Source organism: Opisthocomus hoazin, chromosome 1, assembly GCF_030867145.1.
Source record: "Opisthocomus hoazin isolate bOpiHoa1 chromosome 1, bOpiHoa1.hap1, whole genome shotgun sequence".
Lineage (NCBI taxonomy): Eukaryota > Metazoa > Chordata > Aves > Opisthocomiformes > Opisthocomidae > Opisthocomus > Opisthocomus hoazin.
Window position 1 is genome coordinate 37,250,401 of NC_134414.1, and position 26,036 is coordinate 37,276,436.

General features: G+C 43.0%; 1 protein-coding gene across 5 annotated transcripts in view; it reads left to right on the top strand.

Annotated features, from left to right (window-relative positions):
• Positions 1-279: 279 nt before the first annotated feature.
• The window catches only part of EPSTI1 (epithelial stromal interaction 1), a 121,357-nt gene continuing 95,600 nt past the window's right edge, over positions 280-26,036 (top strand). For 3 of the 5 annotated variants that reach the window (XM_075422350.1, XM_075422341.1, XM_075422334.1), the window contains exons 1-6: positions 280-632; positions 10,746-10,804; positions 12,968-13,051; positions 18,898-18,971; positions 19,602-19,685; positions 25,622-25,695. In XM_075422350.1, the coding sequence (XP_075278465.1) occupies positions 436-632; positions 10,746-10,804; positions 12,968-13,051; positions 18,898-18,971; positions 19,602-19,685; positions 25,622-25,695 (572 nt within the window). In that variant the 5' untranslated portion in view covers positions 280-435. The remainder of the gene's footprint in view (positions 633-10,745; positions 10,805-12,967; positions 13,052-18,897; positions 18,972-19,601; positions 19,686-25,621; positions 25,696-26,036) is intronic. The other 2 variants (XM_075422354.1, XM_075422363.1) reach the window with 2 other exon arrangements.

Consider the following 26,036-nt stretch of genomic DNA (forward strand, 5'->3'; position numbering starts at 1 on the left):
TCATCTTTCTGCTTACACTCTTGCAAAATAGAAACCCCCTAGAGTTATTCCCCTCTCTCATAGGCAAATTTTAAGTGTTGGGGTAAAAAATTGTCAGAAATTTGACTTTCAGACGGGCCTCACCGTGCTTATGCTGAAGCAGTCTGTTCCAGGGCTGCACAGTGTTGTTGACTGTTTTATTAGTAAAGATCAGATGTGCTGTCACTCCGTGACTCCAGTCTGCCTGGGTGCTGTGGTTGAGATGAGCAAACTGAGCTTCAGCTGGAGGACGACTCAGAAACCTGAGCGTGGATTTGCATGTCTTACAGCTCAGAGTCCAGCCAGGGGTGGGTCTTACAGGGAAATGAAACCAATTTGTAAAACTGAAAGTTATGAGCCTTTCCCTAGCCTTAGCTGCAATACTCGTTTCTGACAAGGCGAGGTACTCCTGAAGCAATGTCTGGGGTTGGAGGAAGGAAGGAAGGCAGCAGGTACAGGATGGCTCCTGCCTCCAATACCCCGTTTTCCTCTCACGGTTACCGCTGGGATGGCAACAATAAAAGAGAGAAGGCTGAAAACCCTCAGAAGCTGACAGCACCCGAAGACGAGCAAAGCGGCCAAGCAGCAGCCTGCCAACAACAAGTAGAACAGCAGTAAGTAGCAAGGAGCCTGGCTGAGGTGGTGTTGCATGCAGCGGGTGCCGGTTCTCCCACCTTACTCGAGGTGTGCACCTTTGAAGGCAGAAATACTTTATAGCGAGCCTGTGAATGGGACTGGGCACACATGGAGCTTGTCCTTGTGCCCTTGGAGCCACTTACGGTCAGCCTGAAGCCTCCCTATGAATACGCTTCCTCCATGGGACCTGAGTTGTGCTGGCAGGCTTCGTGATGGCGTGGCATACCCCTCAAGCTATAGCGACTGGTTCTGTACGTTTGGTACCGCCATACATAGTGTCAGTTTCTTGGCATCTTTTTTCAAAGTGAAATTTAGAGCGTGCTTCTAGCTCCCTGTCTTCTGTCTCCTAATATTTCATCCTGGAAAGTCTAAAAATACTTCCTTTGGCTTAAGAGATAGACAGGGGCTGTGTTCCAGCACTGATCTGAATGCAGTCCAGGACACAGAGCAGCTTCCAACAACTTCATGCTGACAAAAGTAAAGCCAAAGCTTCAGCCCTCAATTTTATTTTAGGCTTTATTGAGATCTATGCTCAGTCCATCTCTGATTTTGCAGTGACTATCCTTAGATAGCTGGTATAAACTCTAACTTGCAGATATAATACAGGATGGAAAGTGACAGCACTGCACATGTATTTTATGCACATGTGCTTAATACATATAGGCTTAGCTGACCGAAGCGAATTGTTTACAGTCTTTTTCTCCAAATGTGCTTTTTTTGAGCTGTTAGGAACAGTGCATGTAATGCTGTTATTATTATATGCCAAGTTTGCTTAGCTTGCCTTTTCTCCCCGTCTTTCAAAGTGCAGCTGACAGGAACTGAAAGCTGTTTCAGTTTCCTTTCCCTTCTTTCTGGATAAAGAAGGGGGAGCCACGCTGTGAAAGAGGTGGCAGGCTGCTGGTCACAAACAGCAATCAGCAGCTTTCCATTGTAACCCATGAATACTTGCCTACTAGGTAGTAATGATACAGGGACTATTAAGAGCTGGGTAGCTTTGAAATCCGTCAGCGCTTTAGTGACCGACTTGCAGGAGAGCAAACAACCATTCCTGAGTTAGAGTCTATGTTTATTTTCTGCCACTTCCAAACATGAAAGACCCTCTGTCTTGCCTGCCCTCATGCTGGCATATATCCACAGTACTGTGAGAGCAGCCCTAGTGAGCATACATATTTGTGTTATGTTAATTTTTTTGCCCCCCCCCCTTTTTGGGGGTTGGCTGGGGAGTAGTGGGAGTTTTTGCATTAGTATAACTGTCTTTGCTCAAATTTTGTCTGGGATGCAACCTCCCTGCTATATGTTAGGTAAATACTTAAACAGTTGGTTAACCTGAGCTCCCCACAGAGTTTAAGGCTGGAGCAAATATATCCACGCAGACTCTGGCCAGATGGCAAGATCCCCCGTAAAACTAGGTAAGCTTTCTGGGAAGAGTAATTTAAAGGCCTGTTCCTTGTTTTCATCTTTATATGATGCTTGCAGAGAGAAAGCTGTTGTGCATCTACTGCAAGGACTGTGCGCTTCATTTTTTTTGCTATGTGATATGGAAGATTCTCTGTGTCTTCATGAAGGTGTAACAAATATTTCATTCGTAAGTCTGGAGTGTACAAATTAAAGTCTGCATTAGTATGTAGTTAGTGAGACAGAGGGATAAGGGAAAGGCAGGTTCAAACAGAAACCAGGTGATATGAGTGGGAAACAAATACTCATAAAAAGAGATGAACAAGACTGGGGTTTGCTCCCTTTCCTCGAGAAGGAGGATGCTAGCAGTCAGTCTGAAGGAGATGAAACCACTTAGAACTGTGATTTCCTTAACTAACCGAGGTTAAAGTCACAGAAGGTATATGAAATGCTGAAGCAGAGAAGTGGAGATCTTTATTCTTAATACACAAATTAATTGCTACTTTCATTGGTATATATTTGTGCTGCTATCTCAAGTTACATTTCAAGAAAGTTCTCAGATTAGAATATTATTTTAGCAGTGATAAAGCTGACTCAGCCTTTTAGCCATCAATCCTTTTGAACATGAGCTTTAAAACCAAAATGCTTAGACACCCTCAGAACAGTCCAGGTTTTCAGGCTCTGGGATAACCAGGGGCTGAACAGAGCAGTTGGAGAGCTGAAGTTATAGGGTGTCAGTAGAAGAAAAAGTGCAGAGACTAACATTAACCTAGAAGGCTTTCAGGAATATGTGTAGCAGAGGGAACATGAGGGGCCCAAGCAGGATACCTGTGTGCCAAGGAGTGGCTCTGTTCCAACTTGTGTGCTGCTTGCTATTTTCTGGAAACAGCCAAGATACGGTTTTGCTGCCAGCACAGCAGGAGTCAGAGTCTCTTGAAGTCTCTGTGTATATGTGTGAGTTGCCTCCACAAAAACTCTCAGTCCTGGGCTGTGCTTCAGAGCAATTGAGAGTGGGAAGACACCTTAGCAGCATCTTAGGGTGGGATCAGATGACCTTTCATATAGACTGGGCACATGAAATGTGTGTGGGATGTGGCATATTGTAGCCTCATCCACTAGTCAATATTCAAGCTCAATCCTTTGAAAAAGTACAAGGTGGGCAACTGATATTAGAGGGTAATTTTTCTCATGCTTTGGATAAGTCCTTATACGATATGTCGAGGCTGAGAAGTGATAATAAAAAGGTCCTAATTAAGTTAAGAAAAATACATGTTCAAATGCAAAATTGGAATGAAACTTTGCTTATCCCCCTCCACTTTCAGGCTGGGAAGTAGTTTCAGGCTATGGAGAAAAAATCACCAGGACAACAAGTGCTTGCTAACAATAATAACCTTGCATTTAAGTTACTTCACTTTTTCTGCTAAGTGCCATGAAATTAACTTGTAGGAAGTGAATTCCCAAATTGCGCCTGTTCATATCTATTCCGAAACAAAAGTCTGTACAGAAGAAAAGATGGAGGAAGGCGGGGAAAATAGAGGCTGAACTCTAGCTAGTGCTTGAAAAAGAAAATTCTGCCCCCATTCAGCAGTCTGTCCTTGGCACCTTTAAGGCTGGCAACAATAACATTGGTTCTTATAAAATCCATTTAAAAAAATCAAATTCAAAATAATAAAATCTGAAGATACACTGTCACACAGCTGGTAACAGTCCCTCATCATTTTGTGTGAAAGAAGAGCAGAGTTACTAGAATGCTTGACTCACGAAATTGTATTCTTTGACTGTAGGAGCCAAATCCATCAGGGTTTTCTTTCCATCCTTTTCCAGTCTTCATTCTGAATTAAAAAAAAAAAAAATCTATAGAGTTGTAAGACCTCTTAGTCTTTTGCTTATAGAGTATACTTAGCAGTTCTACTGAAAATTTATTTTCTTTCACGGTCTGGAATTTCTCTTTAAAAACACTGAATTAGTTTGTGAAACTGGAGATGCTTGTTTTGCCCACTGCCCTGCCACTGGTGGGGAGTGCTAGAAAGGTAATTTGAATTATGGACAATCTGTTTAGAGTTGAGCTCTGCATTTGCTGCATGGGAGGAATCTCCCAACTCTTTATCTTTCAGGCTGAGGGACAAACCTTTACAGCCCAGTGGGGCGATTCAGATATGCCTGGCTTCGATGTGGTCAGTAGCCAGTGTTATCTCCAGCAAAGTGTTTGGTGGCTGAGTCCATGTGAGACGATAACTATGCAGTAAGATTTCTGTTGCTCTGGATGATGAGCTTTGCTGTGTTCTTCATAATGTGCGTCTGAGGGGAAGGAAGTCCTTTTAACCCCTGTATTAGAAGGCTTTCTTGGAAGAGCATGGTTTGCACAAGCCCTGACATGTTCCCTTGGTTCATAGCTTGATGAAGAGCTGTGGTGAGAGGATGAATAAGGAACATATGGGAGGATACTGTGTTTGGGCAGGGGCAATAAAAGAACAACAAATACTGTGCCGCAGAGGTAGAGAATGAGGAAATAGATTGTTGAAAAGAAAGAGAGGGAAGCAGTGATGAACGTGCCACTAGCTTAGGTCTTAATCTTCGTGTGATGCAGTGTCTGACCTGCTCAGCTCTCCAGGCATACTGGCAAGCGTGACTGCCAGCACACGGTCACCTCTGCAGGAGGCAGCTTGGCTCAGCGCTGGTGTTGGCAAGCCCAGCACCTGGCCTGCCCGCTTACGGATGCTCTGCGCTCCTCACGGCTGGTGATTACTGGGGCTCCAGCTGGCTCTGGCACGCTGGCCACATCCCTGGCACTGTGCTGCGCACAGGAGGTGACTGAGCTGCATTGAGACCTGGGGATGGCACTGACTTCATAGACTTCTTCGGGTCCAGTGTTAGTCTACCACAGTGCCACAGTGAATTCTCTCACGGTGGTGTAGTCTACCCACGAGCGTATGCCGACTAATGGCATGTTAGCGTTTTCAAGGAAGGAAGAAAGCTGTGTTGCAAGCTGAGTTTGGGTTGAGAGCTATCCCTTGGCTCCCTGCTTTGATCCATCACTGTGACAATTTCCTTGGAGCTTTAGAAGGTGGTTGAGATCATCCAAAATGTTGGCTGAAGCACCTGCTGTTCTCTCCGCTGTGCTATCGCATGCTGAGCCCAAACCAAGCTGCTGAATCTGAGCCTCATCTTAACTCTGGGAAATTCAGTTCCGAGTTTCAGTTTTACTCTTTGGACCAAATTTTAACTTCAGCAATTTCTCCACAAGCTTGTGGGTACTGGAGAATTGAGATTTGGGTGCCAACAGTGGAACCACAGGTCTGTTGCTTTCCTGCTTGTTTCTGACTCATGCCTTCTCCTGAGCCTCTCTCTGCTGCTGTTTTCCTTCTCACTCTTTTCCTGTGCAAGTTCACTTCTGCAGGATTTAAATCTGTTTTTTTTTCTTTTTCCTGAGGCCTCACCTTGGCAAAAATGTTGGCTGTTTTAATGAAAGCTTTAGCTAACCAGAGGGACCAGATACAGCAACGAGTTACCCTGGCTTAATAAGCTCCCAGACATCAGCTGAACTGTGGTAATTAAGTGCACTCCTAGCCTGTGGCAAACACAGGACAAAATCCATGAACATAGACTTTTGATGATAAACATTTTCTGCTAATGCAGTTTATTTTCTGCCTCTCGTGTTAAGAGCACACACGCAGCTAGGATGAATCAGACAGTGTATAATGTTAAGCCCCAGTAATTCACTTTTGTCTCTGAGCTGCAAACTGGTAAGACTCTGTTGCTGATCAAGTTGGAAAGCCAGAGCCCCAAGCCTTCACGCAAGGTTTGTACACCCTCCCAGAGATCCACTTATGGCACCACCAGGGCACAGAGCATGTTGCTCGACTGAAGTCTAGGGCTGTGGCTGTAGGTTATCGTTAACATCTGGCTGTGTATGCATTGCGAGACAGGGTTACCTACAGGAAAGTTGTTGTCTGCTCGCTGGGGTTTGGCGTCTTGTGGCCCCCTGATTTGGCAGCTTCTGTGGTGCTTAGCGGCATATGGCTGCTTGGTCAGGCACGGGAGCCTTGGTGAAAACAGTGCTTTGTGGTGGCGTGAACTTGACTGCCCTTAAAACAATTCCTGATAGCTGAATGCAGAGTTCAGCTTAGCGCATCTTTGAAGGAGATTCAACCATTGTCTTTGGCAGTTTGGACCCTTCTCTCTTTTACATTTAGTCTTAACTTATTATTTAATGCAGTATTTCACCTGTATCTTCTCTTGAGTCCTTCCTGCAGACTGAACCTGCCCAGGTCTTTTTCCAAAGTTTATTCATTTGTTTTGCTCTTCAACTACACTCTCTTTGGTTTCTGCCTCTTACACAGAGCACATTGCCCAGCAGAGCGAAATATTTAGCTTTCAGCTTCGTAGCATTCATGTACCAATGCATCCACAGTATAAGACACAGTGGAACTAGAAATACTTCATAACAGCCATTACTTTTGTAACTCTTTAAACTATTTCACACTTCATTTGGAAGCCTCCCCAGTGGTAGATGGCTGGAGCAGGCTTGAGGAAAAACTGAAGGGCACAGCTCTGCAAAAAACATCATTGGTAAATGGCAATTCTCATGTGTTTATTCAATTTTAGAAATAAACTATTTTATACAAACCAAAAAGAAAATAGAACAAAGGTTTCTGTGGTCTGTACCCTGGAAGCACTGGAAATGTGTCCTTCAGCAGTGCTAGTTAGAATCACAGTTAAACATGGGCTTAAGAATTTAAGATTGCAGACACGATGTTCTCTGTGTTGCTGATCATTCAAACTGTAAACTATCTTTGCAGATTTTCTGTGACTGTATTTCTTGTTTCTCCTGACTGAAATGTTTCTATATCTATCTATTTATATGTATTGTTATATGGGTATTTATTTTCCCACTACTGTGGTATTCAATGTCTTATCTGTTTGAAAAATCACAGGAGGTTGCTTTCGGTTTTTATTTTAATACAGATACATTCTCTTAGTGGGTTGTAACTTTCTTACTCACATTAATATCTGTTCAGTCTGTGTAAACAGTCAATACATTCCCATTTTCTGTGGAGAAAATAAACCAAAAAAAGTCTCATCAAGATTAATGTGATCTATAAAGGCAGAAGTTGATTTGTTTCTCTGTTTTGAGGAGCTGTAACCTGGGCAAGAAGTTCTCCCTCCACCCTTCCAGTGACTTCTGTATTTTTATTTATAAAACAACCCTACCTCAAAGATAGGCTTAAGTAATATAACAATAAGAATCATTATTAGGGAACCTGAAAAGTTAAATTCTGTATCATCTTTTCTGGTTGTGAATTTTGAAGCACTTCGTATATTTGTATAAAGTACAAAAAGTCTGTACATCACTGATAGTTTCACATCTTCACATTTCGTTAATTGCTACCCAGGTAAGCAGGATAATTTGGTCCAGACTTATGGCTACTGTGGCAGCCTAGAAGCTGACTGAAATATTGAATTGGCAGCCTCTAGTGTGTTTTATAAAGTTTACTGGATCAGAGGTTTTGTCTGAACAAAGACATGACATGCAATAGCTTGCAAACTGGCTAAAACACGAGGTGAAAGCTGGTCGTGGGTTTTGCATTAACTTTCTTTCCTTCAGAAAAAATCACAAGAAAATGAGGGGTGCTAGGTGGAGGGTTTAATTTTAGCATTAGAGCTGGTAGGACAGATGGAGTCTCTCAGGCAGCAGCTCATCTGGCTCCTCTCTTGCTGTGGGCTTGAAAAGCAAGGACCGCTTCATACCCTGACATTCACCCACCCCACAAGAAGTTTACCGTGGGCTCACTTTTCCTTACCCGTGATCCCAGTACCCAAAGCTATACTCTTACACATCCATCTTTCCAGAGACCAAGGTGAACACTATAAAATTAGGTAAATCCACTAATGCTTTTTTTTTTTTTCTTAACTTAGACTAAAACAAAGCATGTAGTATAAGTGTGGAGTAAAAGTGCTTCGAGATCTTATTGCGGCCTTTCAGTACTTAAAGGGAGCTTGTAGGAAAGATGGGGACAAACTTTTTAGTAGGGCCTGTTGTGATAGGACAAGTGGTAATGGTTTTAAAGTAAAAGAGGACAGATTTAAAATAGATATAGGAAAGAAATTTTTTACGATGAGGGTGGTGAAACACTGGAACAAGTTGCCCGGAGAGGTGGTAGACGCCCCCTCCCTGGAAACATTCAAGGCCGGGTTGGACGGGGCTCTGACCAACGTGATCTACTTGAAGATGTCCCTGCTTATTGGGGGGGCGGGGGTTGGACTAGATGGCGTTTAAAGATCCCTTCCAACCCAAACAGTTCTATGACTCTAAAAGACAACCAAAAGTTGATATCCTGTTCTCCCTTTCCCCTCCCCCACTGGAGACTCAAAATCCTCATTTTATTTTAACTTTGCCGTTATTTCAATAACATGGAAGCCAGACTGGCCTTTCAGCAAGCACTCTTAACAACAAAGGCTCTTACGCTGCCATTTGGAAAACAGAGCAGGGTTTTCCCTGACGGTAAGTGTAGTGTCACCTCTACCCCTTGCGTAAACTGGTTAATCTTTACTATATTTCATGTGCCATCCTTCTGAGCTCCCGGTCAGATGTCGGAAGAGTGGCCACCAGTTGGCCTCCTGGACTCAAAGCCAAAAAACAGAAGCAGATAAAGGAAATTATTCACGGCGTAAGGGCTGGATTTGATATCGTGATTTCTCGTACATGTGCAGACACGCAGAGGTCCCTGCTTGCTTTTAAATTAGATTCCCAATTTAAAAAGTCATGACCAAATGAAAACTGAAGCCATCAAAGTGCATCTGATGATACAAAAACTATTCTGCCCTCTAGTGCTGTGAAGCAGTGGGATGTCAGCGATGCACTGCTGTTTTTTTGGGGGAAAAATACATAGTCTTGCAACTCATAATTCCAGCCATTTTTTTCATTGATAAAGGGAGGAGAGTGTAAAAGGTGCTTAGGAATTTTTGTGTATGAACTCTAGAGAAATATGATCTTAATATATGAAACACCCAAGAAAATCTACTCCAAAAAAAAATCTTGAAACTGATAAACTGTACAGCAGCTTGTCAAAGGCAGTTAGGGATTAATTGTAAATGCTACTACTCGGTCAAATAAAGAAAAATCTGAAAAACCATCAGTGATGGGGAATGTTGTGCCATAAGCCAGGTGGGTTGTCAACATTTCTTTTAAGTAACTGTTGCAGCTGTGCTGTGAATGCCAGAGGGTAGTTGCTGCTTTCTTAGCTCCTGCCTTTGAGGGTCTGGGATTCGGTGGAGAGGTGAAGAACAATCTCACGGGTACCCGAGTAAGCTGTCGGGAAGGGAAAGGATCATATTAAATGGCACCATTAAAGCTCGCAGCTCTGTCTTTACTAGTTTAATCTCATAAATTAATCCACATCCTCCTAGAATAAGTCTTCAAAGAAAAAGAGGTAATTGGATATAAATACTTTCATTCTCAAACCTTGAATTACAATGATAAGGCAGCAGTCAGCTTTTTGCACTTTGATCTCTTTGCATGATTTTAGCCTTAGTCTCAGGCCTCATTCTCTCATTACTTTTTCACAGCCAACTGTGCTCTCTCTGCTGCCTAGCTTGTCCTCTAGCCACCACCTGTGGCCCTTTCTTCTTTTAAGAAGCTCAGCCTTCACCCCTCATTATTCTTTGTTTTCTACTCTTCTCCCTGGGCCTTCTCCGCGATGAAGTCAGATGAAATGTTTGTGCCCACGCGCACAGATAAAACCCTGCCGAATGCTGCAGAGAGATGTGAGCTTGCTCTGATACGTGGAGCCAACTGCTGCTTAGTGCATTTCTGGGAAACCTGCACCCCAGTGGCTTCACTTCTACTCAGCGGGAGCAATGTGAACTCGTACCCACACAATACGTTGGGTAGATAAAGCTCATTATTTTCTCCAAGTGGAACTGACATGTTTTCATCACTTTCGATCACCTTGAGTCTCTAATACACTCTGAACCCTGTCCTGCTTCTTTGCTGTCACGTTAGATTGATAGCTCCTTGAGACAGCAACTGCATTTTGAATTAAGTCTAGAAAACCAGGGCCTTTGTCCTGATCCAGTGAGTCGGACCTTAGGCATCACAGAAAGATAAATATGCCCAAGGAATTCCCGGTGCCTGACAAATGCAAGGCTGAGAAGGAAACCGAGGCTTGGGCCGAGAGCAAGTCACCTGGGTCCATCACAAACAGTACGATTTCACACGCTCCTTGGACAACTTTTGGGCAGACTGCCTATCTATGAGGTGTGTGGTGCCCTCGAGGTGCGGGGTGGGACTGCCAGCCCCAGTGCTCTTCTCAGTAGACAATGATCTTCCTTTGTGCTTAAGCAAGCTGTGAAAGTAGTCGTCTACCACATGGAACTATTTGATTTGAGGAAGTGATTTGGTTTGAAACGGCTGAGATTAGAGGTCAACAATTTAGAGTGAGGCTTAAATAAGAAAACTGAAGATTATGCTACAAGTGTCTGAAAATGTTATCCTTGGTATTTGTAGCCAATTCAGAATATAACAAGTATTTCTAATTACCAAAAATTCCTGAAGAGCTGAATCAAAATAAATACTGCTTTTGATATGAAGTTGTTTGCTAAAGAAGCAGAAGACTGACCTTGCTGATGAGGAAACCTCTTCCAGTCCTGTTTTTCTGTAGACAGGAAAAGTAAGAGAGTGTTCTCTTTCATTTTAGTGTCGGACCATATGTCTTGATAACTCCAGATGAAACCAGAAGAAACCAGTTGCAGCAAAGTAAGTCAAGTTGTCTAATATGGTAATACATTATTTCTACTTGAATAAGTTAGGGCTTTGTGCACGTCATCGCCCTTGCAACTTTCATCCTCATTTTTACAGTGCTTTTATGTGTGCAGCTGTGACAGTGAAGTCAGTGCTGTGAGCATTCTCCATTATTGTGTAGGCTTTTCTTAATAACTTCTTAACTGGCTGATCCTCATGCAGAATAAGTCTTGTTCAGGAAAAGGTTTTTGGTAATTGCAGGGCTGGAGTTATTCTGGCTGTCTTCTACAAGACTCAGCTGGAATTAGTTCTATCCCACTTTTACAGGGTTGGATTCAGGTTGGAGAACCCAACTTTGAACACTGTCTGGGTTAGGGGGAGGAAAAAGAAAAGTCTAAGTAAGAAACATTTTTGAATTTTTTTTTGGAGACTAAAGCAGCTAGAACCACTGTTGGTTCTTGAATCTCCATTTAAGGACTGTAGGTGGATCTTTTAGTGAAGATGTGAAAGATCATTTTAGATGGAAAATATAATAACTTTTGATTGGCTTCAAGTCTTGGTGGTGAAAGTAGCTAAACAGGAACACCTTGATCCTCTACCAGAAATATTAGGTATGTGTTAAAAAGCTTTCATTGCCAAAAGTTACAACAAAAGAGCCATGAAATAAATTCTGTATGCAGGGGCGACCAAGCACTGCAGTCCTGCACTCCTGGCTATTTGTGCAAGATGTGAAAGCTGAAGGAGTGTCGGTCAGCATTCCTCATGTTATGAGCCCTCAAGGAAACAGTGCAATAAAAACATTTCTTCTCATTGTGAGTTTGGCTGAAATGCTTCACCAGCAGACTGGTGTAGGGTTGGGTTACCTTTGGTTGCGAGAAAGAGAATGGACTTCTCCTGAACCAAATCGTAATCTTCTGCAAGGAACAATAAAAGCAGACCATCATAGAGCTGACCGATGCGAACAGTAGGGATGCTGCTGCTCTAACAGAGATCTGCTTTCACTTTGTGCCATGCAAGGTCTGAAGCATGCCGAGTACTTCTGCCTTGGATACTGGCAGAAATAGGGCCTCATTGAATCCAATCTCTAACCAAGTGCTTGTTTTAAAGATAGAATAACAAGCTGGTGTATGTCTTGGGCCTCTTTAGGGACTTGCCCAGGAACGGGCTGTATCTTGTTAGAGGAGAGCTGGTGTTAGCGTCTGATAGCTGTAGCCTGCCATTAGAAGATATTGCTCTTACTGGTTTTTGTATGAGTGACTTAACTCTTAGAGCAACTGAAGTACTACTCTGAACAGAGCACTGGAACAGGCTGCCCAGGGAGGTTGTGGAGTCTCCTTCTCTGGAGATATTCAAGACCCGCCTGGACAAGGTCCTGTGCAGCCTGCTGTAGGTGACCCTGCTTCGGCAGGGGGGTTGGACTAGATGACCCACAGAGGTCCCTTCCAACCCCGAACATTCTGTGATTCTGTGATTCTGAAACACGGCTCTTCTTTCCAGAGGCTTTGTGCGCCTAGCTACTGAAAGGAATTGGGTTTTTTCCTCTGCCAGTTTATTCGAGAGGGCAGTTTAATCAACCAGCCATCCTAGAGCATATGGCTGGCTACCCTGGCTGTATTGACTAGGCTTCTACTGACTACACTGGGAGCTTGCCACCCATCTCACATGTGGGCACCTGTGCTGAGGTCTCTTAATCTGAAGCTGAATCACACACTCCTCCTGTTTTTACTTAGGGACCATGTGGTTGGGAGGGAAAATTACTTATTCTTCATTTCCCAGCTGAGGAGTGTTACACCGCAAGCATTTCCTTCCATGCAGCAATAACATCTTAATTGTAACAACTTCTGCTTTACCTGCAAGAGTAAATACTGTGACATTTACCTATAGGTTCCTAGGGGTTAAAAAGCAGTCTGTTAGCAGTCCGTCAGCTGATTTTTCTTTTGCTTTTGGGGTTGAGTCCTGGGGCTTGCTCACCATACAGTCTCGAGTTAGGCAAAGCGTTTGTCTTTTGAGCTATCATTGCAGTGACTGCGTAACCTCCTGGGGGTTGTCTGCACCCCTAGAGAACAAGTTTGTCTGTTCCTGGATGGGTCTTCAGGGTTACATGCAGTTACTGATACTGCCTGTTTTTTAGTAGTGCCTCTAACTTCCACGTATTTGTTTCTTTTTGTACCTGTTCAGTTGCTAAGAAAGAGCTAGATGACCTGGAGCGATGGAAGGAAAAGCACAGGCCAGGGCCAATTAAGTTGGATCCACAGAGACTGGGTAAGACATGTAAATCAGCTATTTTGAATTGCAAAATTTTATTTTCCAGGATGTGAGACATTTTTCACTTTTTCTCACACGCTACTTGCTAAAGAGATTCAGTGTCAATAGGGTTAACATGAGCCTACTGTGCTCTGTGGCCTTTGATGGTCATGGCGATGAAGTTATTGCTGAAGCAAAACGCAATAGATTGTCACTCAAATCATCTGTTGGGATCAATGCATAAAAACTATACTAACATTTGGGAAAGGCAGGTGGATTATCCCTCCTGCTGGTGATGTTGTCTGTGGTTGATGTCTCTGAGGGGGCACACAATTGGCATTAGCGTGTAGATGGACAGCACGTGTCGGAGACCCTCTGGTTACCTGTAAGAGAACTCCTCTGTGTTAGGGGCCACTGTGTGCACTTTCCTGATGGCTGGCTCCTGAAGAGGCAGAAGCAGTCCCTGCAGTTCCAGGCATTTGCAGGCTAAACATACATGAGGCTCTGTATTACCAAATTTATAAAAATAGCAACAGAGACAAGTAAATTAAAAACAGGATTAAAAGCTAACTTAAGTCACCCTGAATGGAACTGATGTGTTTGAGAACATAACCAACTTTTTTTCTAGACAAGTGAGAGAAACCGTAGTAGATCTCTTCAATTCCAACCACTATAAAGCATTTAATTTGGTGATATTTGGGAGCTAGTTTAAAAAAAACCCAAAATTAACAGACCAGAAAAAATCCCAACTCACCCTTGTACTATTCTCTGTCTTGTAGAGAGAATAGTACTACAGGTTGTGCTGAAGCAAGAAGAAGGTTATTAGAAGTGCTTTTCAAGTACCAGTCTTCAGACCTATCTTGTTTTAGTATCTTTCTTTAATGTCTTTGGCACAAAAAGTAGGAGAGAGCGGACGAAACTTGCTGAGAAGACAAAACTTGAAAGCATCATCTGTGTAGAACATGATGAGCATACTGTGCAGTAAAAATGGGATGACCTTGAGGAAAGACTAATAGAAATGGGACAAAATTCTTTCTGACAAATTGAGTGATTATAATGATGCCTTTATTCATTTTGTAAATCTAGAGCTCCGCTTCCTTCGCTTGGCTGTCATAGCAGAATTTGGGGTGCACAGTGTAGGCTGTTGTCTGCCCTGACGTGGAATATAAGTTCTTTCTTTGCCGTGCTACACAAAATAAGTTTTGGTGGTGTACTGTGTATAAGAATAGATACAAGGAGGGAGATACACAAATTTGAACTGATTCCAACCCAGATTTGTTTTTGTGGGCAAGGTAATACTGGTCCCATGTGTTTGTTTTGCCCTGCAGCCTGATTCCCAGTTGTTTGCAGTGGTGAACCTACCTTTGCAAGCTGGTGTAATGCCCTATATTCCCACCATCAGATGCACTCGTGGCCAGACATGCTCTTTGTGAGTTCATACATACCAGCTGCTTTTTGCCTATGAATGGTTCCTAGGAGGCATGCTTCTGTCCCAAGAAGACCGCAAAGCTTTTTTGCTGAAGAAGGTGAAATCTGAAAACAGAAATTTGGGATGTGGTGTCTGTGCAGAGTGTGTGCAGTCTGGCTGTATGACTGGGAACGTGGTGGCAAACCCGCAGTAACTGAGCGTGGGGAGTCTTGACTTCTTCTGGTCCCACTGTATTTAAAAACTTTCTTGGGAAAGAAGCAAATTAAGAAGAAAAAAAAGGAAGAAAAAGCTGAAAGAATTCAAGGTTATATGAGCTCTTCAGTCACTGTCTAGCTGCCACTCAGAAAGAGCCATGCACTATGAGAAAGACTCATGCACTATGTTCAGTGCCTCTGAAAAGAGGTAAGGTGCAAAGATTATTAGATCTTATCATTCCCACGGGAACAAATTTGAAACAGAAGAGGGCTCAGGGAAGGAGAAAAAAATACAAGTGGCCTCTCTAATTTCACAACTGTAGGTACTCATTAAGGTATAAAATTATCGTATGTTATTGTCTCAGAGTGATTTTAAGAGACTACACATCTAGTCCAAATCACCATAGAATTCTTAAAGTTAAGGTTTCTTAACACTCATGCTTTCTGCAGGGAAATAGCTATTCTGGATTTCAACTCTGTAATACTTGACTGGCAAACTTTCAGATAACATAGAAGCATGGGAGCAATGAAGGATGCAAGTTCCACCCTCCTCCAGTGAGTGGAGCAACAAATCATGCCTGATAAATGCAATGGCCTCTTTTTTGACCATATTATATAAAACCAGTCAGGACACTCTGACTTCAGTGAAATACGTGACACATTACAGCCAAGCCAACTTGAATCAATTAAAGCTGGCTGAAAGGCTATAGGCAATGGCTAATAACGATCAGTAAAAGACTTGTTTAGAGCCGATGTCCAGCAGTACATGCTGAAAAGTTCAGTGAACACAAGAGTGTTAAATGTTGCCAGTAAAAGAGTCCTGAAGGGCAAAGGGGTTCAGGAAGGCTGGACATTCTTCAAGGAGGAAGTCTTAAAGGCACAGGAGCAGGCTGTCCACATGTGCGGCAAGACGAACTGGCGAGGAAGACGACTGGCCTGGCTGAACAGGGAGCTCTTGCTGGGACTCAGGGAAAAAAGGAGGTCTACAGCTTATGGAAGAAAGAGGAGTACAGGGGTCTCGTTAGGTTGTATGGAGAGGAAATTCGGAAGGCAAAAGCCCAGCTAGAACTCAGGCTGGCCACTGCTGTAAGGGACAACAAAAAATGTTTTTACAAATACATCAACAACAGAAAGAGGGCCAAGGAGAATCTGCATCCTTTATTGGGTGCAAGGGGGAATCTTGCCAACAAGGATGAGGAAAAGGCTGAGGTCCTTAATGCCTTCTTTGCCTTATTCTTTAATAGTCAGACTGGTTATTCCCAGGGTAGACAGCCCCCAGTGCTGGAAGATAGGGAAGGAGAGAAGAATAAACCTCCCATAATCCAGGAGAAAGGAGTTAACAACCTCCTATGGAACCTGGACACTTGCAAGTCTATGGGGCTGGATGGGATCCACCCAAGAGTGCTGAGGGAACTGGCGGAGGAGCTGGCCAAGCCACTCTCCATCATCTATCAGCAACCCTGGCTAACAGGGGAGGTCCCAGATGACTGGAGGATCGACAGTGTAACACCCATCTACAAGAAGGGCCGGAAGGAGGATCCTGGGAACTACAGGCCTGTCAGCCTGACCTTGGTGCCAGGCAACGTTATGGAGCAGTTCATCTTGAGTGTGCTCACCAGGCATGTGAAGGACAACCAGGAGATCAGGCCCAGCCAGCACGGGTTCATGAAAGGCAGGTCCTGCCTAACCAACCTGATCTCCTTCTATGACCAGGTGACCTGCCTAGTGGATGAGGGAAAGGCTGCGGACGTTGTCTACCTGGACTTTAGTAAGGCCTTTGACACTGTTCCCCACAACATCCTTCTGGAGAAACTAGCTGGCCATGGTTTGGATGGGTGTACACTTCGCTGGATAAAGAACTGGCTGAATGGCCAAGAGCACAGAGTGGTGGTGAATGGAGTTAAATCCAGCTGGAGGCCAGTCACAAGTGGTGTTCCCCAGGGCTCACTTTTGTGTCCGGTCTTGTTTAACAGCTTTATCAATGATCTGGATGAGGGGATTGAGTGCTCCCTCAGTAAGTTTGCAGATGACACCAAGCTGGGCGGGAGTGTCGATCTGCTGGAGGGTTGGAAGGCTCTGCAGAGGGATCTGGACAGGCTTGATCAGTGGGCCGAGGCCAAGTGTATGAGTTTCAACAAGGCCAAATGCTCAGTCCTGCACTTGGGTCACAACAACCCCATGCAATGCTACAGGCTTGGGGAAGAGTGGCTGGACAGCTGCCTGGCGGAAAAGGACCTTGGGGTGCTCATCGACAGCTGGCTGAACATGAGCCAGCAGTGTGCCCAGGTGGCCAAGAAGGCCAACGGCATCCTGGCTTGTATCAGGAATAGTGAGGCCAGCAGGAGTAGGGAGGTGATTGTGCCCCTGTACTTGGCACTGGAGAGGCCACACCTGGAGTACTGTGTTCAGTTTTGGGCCCCTCACTACAAGAAGGACATTGAGATGCTGAAGCATGTCCAGAGAAGGGCAACGAGGCTGGTGAGGGGTCTGGAGAACAAGTCTTTCAAGGACCAGCTGAGGGAACTGGGGCTGTTTAGTGTGGAAAAGAGGAGGCTGACGGGTGCCCTTACTGCTTTCTACAACTACCTGAAAGGAGGTTGTAGTGAGGCAGGTGTTGGTCTCTTCTCCCAGGTAACTAGCGATAGGACGAGAGGCAATGGCCTGAAGTTGCATCAGGGGAGATTTAGATTGGATATTAGGAAAAATTTCTTTACTGTAAGAGTGGTCAGGCATTGGAATAGGCTGCCCAGGGAGGTGGTTGAGTCCCCATCCCTGGAGGTCTTCAAAATACGTGTATCTGTGGCACTTCGAGATAGGGTTTAGTAGGCGTGGTGGTGTTGGGTTGATGGTTGGACTTGATGATATTAGAGGTCTTTTCCAACCTATGATTCTGTGATGATTCTATGATTTTATGATTCTAAAGGCTAGAAAGAAAGAAATATCAAACATCCAAGAGGTTTCAAAACTTGTTTAGTATCAATTTTATTTCCTAGACCTTGGGAGGAGCCATTCTGCAATGACATCTGTATGCTTATTGCTACTGTAGGCTTGTTGCTTGTATACTGTATGGCCAGTCTGTCTTGAGAGCTTAATCTTACAGAGTTATTTGTCTCCATAGGAATGTTTCCACACTTAGGCAATTGATCTCCCATTCAGTGAAACTCACAAAGGCACTTAAAGATTAGTTACCTTCCATTAGTTAGGGGAGAAAGCTACTTTTAGTGAAGGGTGATCCCTCCTGAAGGATCTATTATAGTTGTCTGACATTTCAGGCATCTCACGTAGCACAGGTCGGTCCAGATGCTTCTGTAGAATTAACAGTCACAGAGTGTGGAACTTCTCAGAAAATCAGTGGGTGAAAATATAACCCTCATCCTCAGAATGTGGTGGGAGCTACTGTTGTTTTTTGCAACAACTGAAGGAATTATTTGCTTTCCCAAAGCAAGAAAATAATTTGGAAAATAGTAGAGCAGAATAATATAATCAAACTCACTGCCTCCATCCCTTAACACCTTTTATCACCTTCTCTGTGTGGCTGTTTTTTTTTTTATTTGTTTTGTTTATGGGTTTGTTTTGTTTTTTTTAATTAAAGGCTGAACATTATGACCAGAGCTTTAGATGTTCTTATAAGAGAGCCTGTGTCTGTGGAAAGGGCACCTTCTGCTACCTGGATATGAACATGAAGTCTGTGGGAAAAGGCTTTGATTTCTATTTCAGAAAGGGGATTCTGCCTCGAGCTCCAAGACATTACTTAGAAGATATTCAAGTGGTAGCATCCCATTAGAGCTGGCAGAGACTCCAAGCTCCTAGATTTGATAAAAGAGAAACTTTTTGACAATAAAATTTCTAACTCTGTATGAGTGTGTGACAAACTGAGCAAAGGTGGGGAGAGATGGATCTGAAAATGAAGACTCATCTGCAAAGCGTGACTGATTTTCTGAAAATGGAATAGTTTCTTGGTAAACTGATCATATACTGTAGGATGTATTTGCTGGTAGAGTGGATGATACAGTGGATGCTCTGTAAATAACAAGCTAGTGCTTTTGAAGGATGGATAAAATGATCAAAAAGGTCTCTTGTCTGTTCTCTTCAATGTCAGACAGCTACCGTAATTATGAAAAATTTCCTGTATATGCATACATCCAAGCTGTTATATTGCTCTGTTCTGAAATGACTGGCATTTGAACTTAAAATGCTCATGCAAAAGGCAGTTTATGCTTTTTTTTTTTCATTTTTTTAAGGTGGAAAGGAATCAGAGGCTCAAGCAAGGCAAAAACAGCAAATGATGCTCATGCAATCTAAATACCAGCAAAAGGTCGGGAAGAATAAGATTTGTTTGTTTATTTTAAGAGCTCAAAAAAAACCTTTTCATGAAGTGTTTCATATGGTGATAAAATGAACTCACAGCTGCTTGACAAAAGAAAGTCATGAAACCTGAAGGAAGCAGCGGAAAACTAGAAACAAATGTTCTGCACCAAAGAAAATGAGAAATCTGACTATAAATGTGTAGCAACCGGTATTGCAGATCATATCTAAAATGATAACCAGTACAGTTGTAAAGCCACTTGTATGCCTCACTGTACCTTCTGGCATGCTGCCTGCACTTGGACTAATTGATCACTGTACCACCTGATCCAGTGCTTATGTAGATATGTTGTTCCTGTTACAAAAGGTACAAATGCTTGTATGTTATCAATCAGCTGTGTGATTCCTTGCATGGATGCCCATTTATCAGTCCTAGATTTCTCAGCCTTCATAAAGCCAACATTGGATTAGCTGGTGCACAGCCTGCTTTATTCAGTGCCTCATTTTAAGAAAAAAATCTGGAAACTTTCCTCAAACACACTTTAGGTTTGAAAGATGTGCAGTACAGGAATCAAGACAAGTTACCTTATGTGTTCTTTGTATACATACATATGTAATTTTCTATGTTTATGTCATACAGCACAAGAGAGAAGAATACGTAAAAGCAAAGAAGGCAGCTGAAGAAGCTGAAATCATGAAAAAGAAAGCAATTCAGAGAGAAAAGGTAAACATGGTTCCTGCAGAGTTGGAGGCAGCAAAGTTCATGTCTTGACGCTTGATTTAGCTGAACTACATGGTCTGCAGGGTAATCAAATTAAATGGTGGCCCAGGATTACATCAAGGAGTTAGGAAATCCAGTCCTCCTCTTTGTAGCTGACTGAAGGGTGCCTGACCTGGTGTTCTCTGGGGCTTGAGCGTTCCTTCGGCTCTTCAGAAACTCCAGCCTTTCATTTTCGTCCATTCTGAAGAGTTAACAGAAAGAGAGAACGCTAATGCGGTGTATACAGGTTATATAGTTCACTTTGGCATGAGCTTTCTCTGTAAGATCAGATTGTGGCAGATGGCACAAAGACCTCATAGCAATCCATAATTGCCTGCTGTACACATGGGAAGAATACAAGAAAATCTGGCCTGTTGTGGTGGAAAAGGCATCCAGATCATGAAAAGCTCAGTGTAGGCTGTCTGCACTGTGCTGAGTGCACCCTGAAATTCAGATGCCCCTCCGGCCTCTCTGGGGGGGCACACCCAGATGTATTGATAATATGTAAGATCACTTTTCCTTCCAGTATTGGCCATATATTGTCACCCATGATAGCTCACTTATCTTCTGCTTTATTTTCTGTTTGTTTTTTTCATTTTTCTAGTAATTCTCACAAAGCATCTTCTCATCCTGTGTGCTGCACAAACCTTTGTAAAAGTTCCTTCACGGTGGAAATGAACTAGCACTCGGTTGAGAACGCAATGTGGAATTTAAATGAAAAAAGAAAAGATAGGGAGCGTGATACTGATGTGCACAGTAGTAATGAGAGAAAGGGAGATTTCAGGTTTGCAAGTTTTGTCTCCACAACAGTGGAAATTGTCTTCTGCGCAGAAGCTGAATGTTGAGAGTTAATTAAAAAATCATCACTATCAGATGACCTACAAGGACATGCACAAACAAAAATAGCGTTAGTTGCCTCTAGGTAAGGGTTAGCCTGTTCCCAGTCTTTCAGTGGTTAGCATTAGTCTTTGGGGATAAGCCCATACACAGTAGCTCACAGGGGCAATAAATATTATCATGTCAAAATGTCATTAACAGTTACCAGCTCATGCATAGCTCTAGAAGCAGTGATGACAGCAATGGTAGAAAGGGGATTAATTATATTTTATTCACCTATTAAATATATGTTGTTTGCCCATGGGCATTGGACAAGAAAAATGTTGCAAGACTACTATAATTTATAGTCACACATAGAAAATATATTGATGTATCAGTTTTGGTTTCATGCTCTGTAATTTCCTTACCTTCACTCCCACAGATTATAAAATCTTTATAGATGTTGTAGATAGTAAAATTGTAACTATCAGTTTCTTCTAAAGGAGAATGCAACATCATGGCAAACATCTTTGCCAAACAGATTGTTTAATTCGAATAAATAAACATATACCCACAAAGCAAACAAATAGAACAGAGGAGCGTGAAAGGGAACTCTTAATTTGAATTTGTTTATTCGGGTTGTCTTCCATAATACTGACTGAGCTGATGAAGATTTCTGCTTGGAAGATGTTTATATATTAAAATTTCAACTCTGTTTAAGAAGAGCATACTGGAAAGTCACTAGAAGTTGTCGATTTGGCTATCCCACCCTGCCTGCAAATGAAAGGCTCCTGAGAGCTGAGGATGATGGGAAAGACATCCTAAAGAACTGCTACTGTAGGGTCAACATTGCACCCTGGTTGCTGCAGAAGAGGAACTTTTTTTCTTGAAGTACTAGATTTGTAGGCAACTGTACCTGCAGGGCATCAGTCAAGAGCATGTCTTTCTGCAAATTCACAAGGTGCCCTTTCTTGCTGGCCAGTCCTTCTTTTGCTTGAGGTTATTATTCATTCAGTAAAAAACAAATTGTCTGACAGGCTGAAGGGAGATAATGGCTAGCCAGCCATTGGATAGAGATAATGGCTAACCAGCTTTATCAACAGAGACCCTGAAACTTGCACAGCTGGAGAGCTACTTTGCCAAGAAGCATGAATGTTTAGGGTGGTGAAACTCTGGAACGGGTTGCCCAAGAGAGGTAGTGGAGGCCCCATCACTTGAAACATTCAAGGTCAGTTTGGATGGGGCTCTGAGTAACCTGGTCTACTTGAAGATGTCCCTGCTCATTGCTGGGGGGTTCGACCTAGGTGACATTTAATGGTCCCTTCAAACCCAAAGCATTCTATGATTCTGTGATTCTGTGAATGGTGAAGCCCCACAGACTAGTGCACAAATGTCTAGAATGGGTGCTGGTACTCAGCTCACTTCTTCCTTGCTTTCAAGGATGGTATACTGTAAGCCAGTGCTGCTTATGAACATAGGATCTTTTTATGTTACTGCTTTAATGCTGGTTTTGCAGAGAAAAGCAGTATCCACTCTCCCGTTGTCTTTTTGACCAAGAGAAAAATGGTGTCTGCCAAAGCACTACCCAAATGTGAAAGGTCTGCCTTACCATCTGTACGAGTCCACCTGCCTGTCTCTGTCATGTTTTAATTAACCGTGAGGTTAGGTGCTGGAATACTAACGCTCTTGGCACCAACGTAGTCTCTTTCCAGCTCCCGGAGAGAAGAAAAGTGGATCCTTCCCCCTCATTCTGTGTTCAATGGACCGGTTTGTGTGAAGTGGTGCTTGAGTCTCCGTGTGTAGCAGGGAATGGGATTTGGGATCCTGCGCGCTCCGCATCAGGCAGCTTGTTGTGGGACTGCTGTGATTTGTTGGTGGAGTAACCCTGGGCTGCATGAGTTTGGATAGTCTTCTAAGCTAGTGATCTCTAAGTGCTCACTGAAATAATTTTGGAGCAACTTTGTAACGTTAGCAGGGGAGTCCCTATTTCTGTGTTTGCCCCTAGTACTGAGGTGCATGTCTGATTCACAGAAAGCGTGGGAGTACATGGGAAGTAAAGTTGTTATTATTATTTGCTCATTAGTAGCAGGCATCTGCAGTTGGGTTTTTTTTGTGCAGCCCTTCACATCACAGATTTTGACCAGACTGCACCATAACTTCCTTTGTGCATTTTGGGTGAAAGAACTGTCGAAGTTCCCAAGAAAATAAACACACGGCCGATATTTGGCTTCTTGTTTTTTAAGCTTTCTGCATTTGTGCTGTACACAAAATAGCACAACTCTGGTGCACTGAATTTTTCTGTTTCCTGCCATTCAATCTCTGTTCCTGTTACCCTGCCTTTAGGCTTTCCTTGTATGTTCTAAATCTTGACTAAATCTTAAAAGATTCCAAAGATTTGAAGTGAAAAGGCTCAGTGTAATTCTGCTGCATGCAACTTTCTTTTCTTCTTACATTGAATAGTAACAGTCCTGCCATCTTTAGAAACTGTCCTATTTAGAATAAGCTGTGATTTCATTTTATTCTTTATCAAATCATGTGCTCTTTAATTTGACTGTGTTATTCAGCATGAATGGCCTTTTGCGGGAATTTGTTAAAACCAGGCACTTTACAGACCTTCTGCTAATGCTTTTCAACATGTTTACCTTCAATATCACAGCTGTTCCATTCTTGGCTTTGTTTTTGAAGACCATGCCAAATGTGGAGTGCTTTGGCAACATCTATTGATATATTGGCATTAGTCAGAGAATGTCCCAGTCCCATTGCCTGTCATTTGTACGTGTCCTAAGCAGGGATCCCAGGGTAAACCGCCAGAGTAGAAAGCAGTCACACCAGCCACAAGTAAACAATTTCAATATGCTGGAGTTTTCTTCAGGCACCATTCTGGTGGTAGAATAGCTGTAGGATATTTCCTTCTTTTTTATCTAGCGGAAGATGGGAGTGATATTGAAGGACTGTATTTATCAAAGTTAATATCACTGTGTTGCTCTAGCTGGGAGCTAGACCACAGCAACTCCGGTGAGCTTTGGATTTGAACTTTCAGGAGCCTTGCAATATGATGGTGGATCCCATGCCAAATGCATTTACAGAGGTGAAGGCATCAGCTTTCAGTGTTGAGCAGAGGTGGGCAAAAGCCTGGGAGTTATCACTGGTGTCATGGGGGTGTCAACATCACCTTTGACAGTAATAGAGGCCATCAGGTTTGCTTTCTTCCTCTTTTCTTTCTTTCCCTGCAAGTTGTGAAGTTGGACAGACGGGAGGGAGTCTTTTACCAAAAAAAATAATCTGTTTCTGGGTGGAGGGGTTAGGACCAAACAAGATAGCCCTTGAATACTATAATAATTTACCTATACCATGGGCTGATAATCCTTACTTTAGTTTGATTATTTTTTTAATTACCTCGATACTGCATGCGTTCTATTACCGTCTCAGCATGTCAGATGACTGAGCAACAGGACACCTTATTCAAAGATCTATCTTCCTCCTTTATTTATTTTCTCATTGCCTTTTCCCAAATAACAACTTATAGGCCATCTGCCTTCCAACAGTTTGTACCGTTACACAACGTAGTGGCTCTTTTCCTATCTGCAGACATCTGGCAGGATTTTTTTTTCTTAATCCAGTACATGCCGAGGAGGAATTTGCACTTGTTTTGCAAATCTCTTCCAGACAGTCATTCTTTATCCAATTAAAAAGTACCCTGAAATCACTGAAGGCAAAGTGATTGAGTAACTGCCAGTAGAACTGTAATTTTTCTGAGATGTTAGTGATTACAGGACAGGAAGAAAATGATGGGGGTGGGGGTTACAGCCCTGTTCTTAACAACACTTTCCCCCTTTACACACGCACACTCCCCCTGTGCTACCTGGCCTTGCACAGTACCTCCAGCCAGATACGGTGTCCTCTCCCTGATTTGGGGCTCTGAGCAAACAGGCCATTCCCACCTACAGCTCCCTTCTCATCTCTGCAAGGTACTGTCTGAAATTTCCAGGGTATTTCATTTAGAGCAATGTCTGGTTGCTGGGTTACCAGACAATTACTTTTTTTCATTTAGAGGGTGAGCGATGAGTAGAGCGACAGTCCGAGACTGCAGTTTGCTCAACGTGCTAGTTGTTGTGAACCTCCGGTGGGAGCTCTTCTTGGAGCATCCCCCCACCAACTGCAGTGTGGGAGCTTGTGCTCAAAATGTACCAGGGCTGAAGTCCCTGTTTGGCACTTCTGATTTGTGCTTTTAATACACTGAACTGCCTTTTGAGTGCTCTTCCCACTGGACCTACCCACAGCCTGAATGTCAAAAAACCACATTTGGCTGGCCTCCTTTTGACTGGAATTTAGCCTGAGCTATGTATTGCTGTTGCAGCAAGTTGTCTAGTTTCTGCTCTAGTTTAATATTTTATTCTATCTGAATTTGGGGGATGAGGCAACTTAGATGACCCTTCTACCGGAAATTATGTGCAATTTTATGTTAAAGGACTTCATAACTTGTATGGTGTCCAGTTTTCCAGAGAAGTTTTGTGTGTCAAGGATTTGTTTGACTCTTGCACTGAGAATGGTAAATGAGGCAGAGTAACACTGGTTAAGTACAAATGTCTCCCACTTTCATCCATCTTAGCATGTATTCAGCTGGCCAGTACCTAATGCTCCTGAAGGCCACAGGTCTATGTGCAGAGCTGCAAGTACTCATATGACTGTGCTTTCAGTTCTACAAGACTATCATCTGCTTTGGTACAGTGGTTCGCATTCTCTGTCTTCTTACTAGGACCAACATTGTATCAGTTACACCAAGAGATGGTCCCAACCAGTGCAGTGGCTTGAGAACTGTGAAGCCTCACGAGGCTCTTTGTGAGAGCATAGATGGGTCTGCCAGGAGCACCCTGTGGTTTTCTATTTCAGACTGGTCTCTTGACTAGGAGCTGTTTGGTCATGTCTGAATGCTTTTAAAATTGAGATTGGGCCACTTCTGTACCCAACTGCTGCTATAGTTGTTTTAAAAATCAGAATCTTGAAATACTTGAATTGAAATAATGAAGATTTGCTTCTGGCTTGTTGGAAATCTCAAGTATGTTTTCCTGTTTTTAATACTGTAGGCAGAGAGACTTGAAGTTAAAAAAAGGCAACAAGAAATGCAAAGAAGAGAGATGTTTCTTGAAAATCAATATTAGTAAGTATAATATGAAACTTATTACCTGAAATTCCTCATCTGCTTGTCCTTCTATTTGTTTGGGTTTTTTTTTTCTTTGTTTGCTTTGGTCTGATTTGGGGCTCAGGAAGGGTTTGGCTTCTGTTGATACTTTTTCAGTTTTTGACTTGAAACTTTTGACTTCAAGACAAGAGGCAATGGGAACAAACTGAAATATAGGAGATTCCTCCTGAATGTCAGGAAATGCTTATTTACTGTGAGGGTGACTGAGCACAGGCACAGGTTGCCCAGGGAGGTTGTACAGTCTCCATCCTTGGAGATATTCAAAAGTTCTGGGCAACTGGCTCAAGGTGGCCCTGCTT